At 43.2% G+C, this 7002-nt stretch overlaps 1 protein-coding gene across 6 annotated transcripts in view; it reads right to left on the bottom strand.

Moving 5' to 3' along the window:
- stxbp5a (syntaxin binding protein 5a (tomosyn)) overlaps nt 1-770 on the bottom strand; it is a 236745-nt gene extending 235975 nt beyond the window's left edge. For 4 of the 6 annotated variants that reach the window (XM_043696459.1, XM_043696460.1, XM_043696462.1 and 1 more), the window contains exon 1: nt 400-770. In XM_043696459.1, coding sequence (XP_043552394.1) covers nt 400-543 — 144 coding nt within the window. In that variant the 5' untranslated portion in view covers nt 544-770. The remainder of the gene's footprint in view (nt 1-399) is intronic. The other 2 variants (XM_043696463.1, XM_043696464.1) reach the window with 1 other exon arrangement.
- Nucleotides 771-7002: the final 6232 nt, after the last annotated feature.

Raw genomic sequence — 7002 nt, 5'->3', positions numbered from 1 at the left:
GTGTGGGGGGGTGATGTTTAGGTGGGTGTGTGGGAAGAGGAGAAAGGGTGATGCTGCGAGAGAGAGACTGGGCCAGGACCGGAGGGTGTCAGGGCAGGCACCCAGCGGGTCAGGGTCACACAAACAGCGCTGTCATGAGGGGCTGAGGGTGCGATGGTGCCCGCGAACATCATCACTCACTGACAACGGTTGCGGTGGCTGAGGGCAGACCGCACGCGCCTCCCCCCCCCCCCCAAATAAAAACCTTCAAATGCTGAATCAGCCGGGTACCCGGGGGAGGAGGAGGGGTGGGCTGTGTTTGGGTCCGGGACCTCCGCCGGTTACCCTGGCCGGGACGGTTAGCGAGGTAGGTAGGTGGGTCGGTCGGTCGAAGGGCCGGTCCACGGGGGCCGCACTCACTTTGCAGAGCTGGAAGTGTTCGGAGCACAGGGTCTCGACGATGTCGCTGTCGGGCGGCCGCTGGCAGGGCTGCGACGAGGAGGACGAGGCGGCGGCCGCTGCCGTCAGGCCGTCCAGCACCTTCCGGATGTTGAACTTCTTCATGGTGCCCTCGCTCTGTGCCTGCTCTCCTCCGCCTCTCACATGTCGGGGGGAGGGGAGGAGGGGTCAGGTCGGGGTCGGGGTCGGGCCCCCTCCCTCAGCGCCGTTTGCCCCCTCTCCCTCTGTCGGTGGGTGTGAGGGGCTGAGTTACACAGGCCTGGCAGCTGGCTCGTGCCACCCCAGCACCGTCCCCCTTCCTTCCCCCTCTCTCCCTCTCACACACACCTCCTTCCTATCCTTTCCCCTCCCTCTCTCCCTAGATATCCCTCTCTTCCCCGGGACACGGAAACGCAGCCACCAGTCTCCCCTCCCCCCACACACACACACACAACCGTACTCCTCCTCCTCCCAACCGCAGCACCGCGCCTGCGCACACACCCGGATGTCAGCGAGCACCTGAGGCAGCAACAGGATTAACACCAGCACCAAGCCATTAACATGCACAGCACCACTGGTACTCCCAGTCAGCATTAATGCTCCTCAGCAGCACTAATACTCACAGGAGGAACCATGGTGACTGCAGCAACCGACATGAATTATAGGGCGGTTGCGTGTTTTTTTTTGGGTAGATTTTTCTTTCTTGGAAGAAAAAGCTGCACCAGCCTTAGGTGCAGCAACCAGCATTCATAGCACCAGCAGCCCTGCCAGCATGAATGGGATAAGTTGGGCTGATAGTAATGCCAGCCGGAAGACGAGCAGCACCTACTTCAACACCCTTAAAGTGGCTCTCTCCAACCCCATATCTGTTCATGTGCTTCTGGATCCCTCACTTTGTCAACTGGAGGGCTTTAGTATATTGCAACACTTTCAAATTAATAAATTACAATGAACTCATTATCAACATTATTGCTACCCCACCACCCATTCATGCTCTCTGACCTGCATTGTCTGACTGGATTGGTAATACCCCGTGCGAAAATTGTCCCACTACCTCACTTCTTATGCCTGAAATGTCAACACTCCTGCTCCGCGGATGCTACCTGACTTGCTGTGCTTTTCCAGCGCCATAATTTGTGACTATATTTCCTCCAGTCCTGTAACCATTCCAAAAGCTCCCTATCTCTCCTCCAATCCTGTAACCATCCAAAAGCTCAACACTTTATGTTCCTGATTTTAATAATTAATGGTCATGCCTTCAGTTGTCTAGGCTGTAAGCTCTGACATTCCCTCCTTAAATCTCTCTAGTGCTTTCTTCTCCCTTAGCGAGCTTCTTAAAATCAATTTCATGTCTTTATATCTCTTCATGTGCTTTGGTGTGAAATTTTCTTTGATAATGCTACTGTCAGTTATGTTAAAGATGCAACATATATTCCAGTTGTTATTACAGTAATACAGATTTAATATGCAAATAGAACTGATAGAAATAACAGTTTAAATCAGAATAACAGAACTAATAGAAATGGCTAAAAGAGTTAATAAGAGCTGCAGCAACAGTAATACTTGTGTTAATAGCAACAACAGCACTACTAATAGTGCATTATTTTCAAATAAACTGCAAAACTTAATAAGGCCAGTTAGAACAACAGAAACACCAGCATTAACAGGAACGGCATTATTAAAATAATGTGAATATTACTAGGGCGTCCTGAACTAGTAGCAACGCCACATTAATACAAGCATTAGATCTCATAATTCAGCTGTTCCTGTTGATGCTGATCTAACTGATAACAGTAATATTACAGACAATCAAGGTCACCATTGAAGACAATATCTAATTGGTCTTGAGAAGTTGGTGGTGAGCCACTTGTTTGAACTTCTACAGTCTTTCAAGTGCAGTTACACCCACAGTGCTATAAGGGAGGGAGTTCCAGAAATTTAGCTCAGCAAAAGTAAAGAACCAATGATACATTTCCACGCCAAAACTTTAATTACACTTTCTGACTATCCTCCCTGTCTTTATATCTCTTTGACATATTAATGTGTCACACTCAAAATTTTCCTCCTTTGTGGAATACTTACGACATCATTCATCTCACTGGATTTCTTTTTAATTGAGAAAAGTCCAATGAACTTTGCTTTTTAATTGTTCTCAGAGACCAGTAATAAAACTAACATTTTGTTTCCAGCAAAAAAATCTGACTCTTAGCCTGTTTATTTGTAGTTTTATTTGTTTGTCAAACACTTTACAAGTTTTTTTTGGTGAACTCATACACTTCAGCTAGTTTATTTCTGAAAGTGGAAACATGAGTTGGAAGTGTAGTCTCTGAGCTTTGATTTATAAATTCCTATTTAATCAGTGTAAGTGGTCTTCTCCATGCATCAATATATCTTTCACATATCGTCCATATATCAATCAAAATCCTGCAGAGTCACCAGGGGTATGCATAATGGCATACAATAATAAGGTAATTCCTTTATACCGATTGTAAGGACTTTTTTTTTGTATCTTGTGGACTAAACTAGGAAAAGGACTGTTTTGAAACCAAGAAGTAGGAAAGAAAATGCTGCATGTTTAAAAGCAAATTACTGGAACTCATTGTGAGTTGTGTTTACACTGTTGTTTTACAAACATTGCAGGGGAGATGAGATAAGTTGGCACAGCACGAGGAGGTGTGTGCAGAGTGAGATTTGTTGGGCAACATGGTACTGATTATTTTCTGCAATTATGACCAGTTTTTAATGCCAAAGGCCAAGAGCCTGACGAAAGCTTTCTGATTAGATACTGGTCAGCTGAATAGCTGATACGTGTAAACAATACAATGGTATAAGGTGTCCAGACTGGAAGAAGTAGGGTCTGATTATCTTTGCAGTAAGTAACCAAAACCTGAAGAAAGCCAGTTGCATTTCACCAATAACTCAAAGACTTTACAATTAGTTTACCAATTACCCTATGCCTACCGCAAAAATAGTGAATTAATTTGAAGGAAGGACTTCAGAGAACAGAAAGTCTTGTGAAGAAAAAGGAACATCTCTTCTAAGCCTTCAGACTGGTGGTATTGAACAGTATGATTTCCCTAGTATTTTTCTCCTCCACCAAATAGTACCCTTTTTTTTCCCTATTTGTCAGTCTGTATGTGTGTACAGAAGTCTTAACTAGGACAGTCATAGATTGATAATTCATCACTATTTACCTCTGGTTAGAATGTTCTTATTTGTAATAAATAGTAGTTCTTGTACATACAGGAACCTGGTCAGCATATTTTGTTGACCTAATTCAACCAGACAGATTAACTGGGAACTTTGTGTACTTTGGATAAATCTATAATTTTTGTGACGATCTGATGATAGTGGGGCTTGAGTATCAGCACACATTTCCAAGTGAGTTATAACATCATCATTAGAACATTCCTGACAATAATCTCTAATCATGGTCTTTCAAGTTTGATACTGCCTTTCCAATGCTCCTTGAGATTGCAGATGATAAAGTTGTAGAGACAACTTGTTTTATTCCCAAACTATTCATTATTTCTTTGAGTATTTGTGATCAATATAAATATGAACTTTAATTGTAGTTCTTTGAGTAATTCACATCTGCAACAAAATTGAACCAACTTTTCCACTATTTTTGCTGCTGTAATTTATTTCCAAAGGCACTACTTCAGGAAATAAAGCTAAAACATTTAAACACATTGTTAAAAGATAATGATTCCCTCTCTAGGATTTAGGCAATGGTCCGACAAAATCTATCGAGACTTTGATAAATGGTAGTTCAAAGCTGGTACTGGAAGTAAACAGGTTTAATTGATGGGTAGAGATAACCAATTACCTGACATGCATGGATTCTCTGGCAAAATCTCACCATATCTTTGCAAAATCTGGGCCAATAACAATGATCTGGCATTCAAGTCCAAAACCATTGGGCACAGATTTAAGGTGAGAGGGGGAAGATTTAAAAAGGACCTGAGGGGTAATTTTTTCACACAGAGGATGGAATGAGTGCCATAGGAAATAGTGGAGGTAGCTCTAAATCGGTATTTGAATCGAAAGAGTTTAGGGGGATATGGGCCAAGTACTGGCAAACAGAACTGGGTCAGATTGGGACGTTTGTTCAACTTGGATGAGTTGGACCAAAAGGTCCATTTCCCTGCTTTATGACTGTATAACGGGGTTGTTGTGATGGATGATTTTAACTTCCCCTATATTAATTGGGACACCCTTAGTTCCAGGGACTCGGATTGGGTTGTGGAGATTTGTTAGATGCTGCAGGAGAGTTTCTTGAAGCAATATGTTTGACTTGTTTTGATTTGATTTACAGTGGGTTCTGCTATAATGTGTGTTTCTTCAATGCAAATTAGCTTGAATGCGATTGACGAATTTGGACATTTTTTGTAGAATGGGAATTTTCCTTACCTGAATTGGTTATAATGTGATTCTCGCCTCATTAGTTTAAATGGTGCAGCTATTGCGCGATTTTCTTATAATGCAAGATCACATGCGAACAGAACTATCTCATTATATCAGAACCAACTGTATTATTGTCACACGTCATAGAGTCACAGAGACGTACAGCATGGAAACAGATCTTTCGGACCAACTCGTCCATGCCGACCAGATGTCTTAACGTAACCTGGTCCCACCTGCCAGCACTTGTTCATATCCCGCTAAACCCTTCCTATTCACATACCCATCCAGGTGCCTTTTAAATGTTGCAATTGTACCAGCCTCCACCACTTCCTCTGGCAGCTCATTCCATACACACACCACCCTCTGCATTAAAAAGTTGCCCCTTTGGTCCCTTTTATATCTTTCTCCTCTTACCCTAAACCTATGCCCTCTGGTTCTGGACTCCCCCACCCCAGGGAGTGTCTATTTACCCTATCCATACCCCTCATGATTTTGTAAACCTCTATGAGGTCACCCCTCAGCCTTCGACGGTCCAGGGAAAATAGCCCCAGCCTATTCAACGTCTCCTATAACTCAAATCCTCCAACCCTGGCAACATCCTTGTAAATCTTTTCTGAACCCTTTCAAGTTTTACAACATCCTTCCGACAGGAAGGAGACCAGAAATACATGCAATATTCCAAACGTGGCCTAACCAATGTCCTGTACAGCTGCAAAATGACTTCCCAACTCCTATACTCAATGATCTGACCAATAAAGAAAACCATACCAAATGCCTTCTTCACTATCCTAACTACAGCTACTCAGTTAGCAAGATTAGATCTCATGTAATACAGGGAGAACTAGCCATTTGGATACAGAACTGGCTCAAATATAGAAGACAGAGGGTGGTGGTGAAGGGTTGTTTTTCAGACTGGAGGCCTGTGACCAGTGGAGTGCCACAATAATTGGTTCTGAGTCCACTACTTTTCATCATTTATATAAATGATTTGGAGGTGAGCATAAGAGATATAGTTAGTAAGTTTGCAGATGACACCAAAATTAGAGGTGTAGTGGACAGTGAAGAAGGTTACCACAGATTACAATGAGATATTGATCAGATTGGCCAATGGGCTGAAAAATGGCAGATGGAGTTTAATTTAGATAAATGTGAGGTGCTGCAGTTTGGAAAAGCAAATCTTAGCAGGACTTATACACTTAATGGTAAGGTCCTAGGGAGTGTTGTTGAACAAAGAGACCTTAGAGTGCAGGTTCATAGCTCCTTTAAAGTGGAGTTGCTGGTAGATAGGATAATGACGAAGGCGTTTAGTATGGTTTCCTTTATTGGTCAGAATATTGAGTACAGGAGTTGAGAGGTCATGTTGCGGCTGTACAGACATTGGTTAGGCCACTGTCGGAATACTGCGTGCAATTCTGGTCTCCTTCCTATTGGAAGGATGTTGTGAAACTTGGAAGGGTTCAGAAAAGATTGACAAGGGTGTTGCCAGGGTTGGAGAATTTGAGCTATAGTGAGAGGTTAAATAGGCTAGGACTGTTTTCCCTGGAGGATCAGAGGCTGAGGGGTGACCTTATAGAGGTTTATAAAATCATGAGGGGCATGGATAGGATAAACAGACGAGATATTTTCCCTGGAGTGGGAGAGTCCAGAACTAGAGGGCATAGGTTTAGGGTGAGAGGGGAAAGATATAAAAGAGACCTAAGGGGCAACTTTTTCATGTAGTGTATTCCATACACTGGTATGTGTATGGAACGAGCTGCCAGAGGAAGTGGTGGAGGCTAGTACAATTGCAACATTTAAAAGGCATCTGGATGGGTATATGAATAGGAAGGGATATGGGCCAGATGCTGGCAGGTGGGACTAGATTGGGGTGGGATGTCTGATCGGCATGGATGGGTTGGACCGAAGTGTAGATTTCTGTGCTGTACATCCCTATGACTCTGTGACTCTATGACTCTACTTTCAAGAAGCTATGAACCTGCATTCCAAGGTCTCTTTATTCATTAATCCTCCCTAGAACCTTACCATTAAGTGTAAATGTCCTGGTAAGATTTGCTTTCCCAAAATGCAGCACATTGCATTTATCTAAATTAAACTCCATCTGCCATTCCTCAGCCCATTGGCCCATCTGATCAAGATCCCATTGTAATCTAAGGTAATGTTATTTGCTGTCCATTACAC

This window comes from Chiloscyllium plagiosum, chromosome 9, assembly GCF_004010195.1.
Source record: "Chiloscyllium plagiosum isolate BGI_BamShark_2017 chromosome 9, ASM401019v2, whole genome shotgun sequence".
Lineage (NCBI taxonomy): Eukaryota > Metazoa > Chordata > Chondrichthyes > Orectolobiformes > Hemiscylliidae > Chiloscyllium > Chiloscyllium plagiosum.
This window is presented reverse-complemented; position numbering and strand designations above follow the sequence as displayed.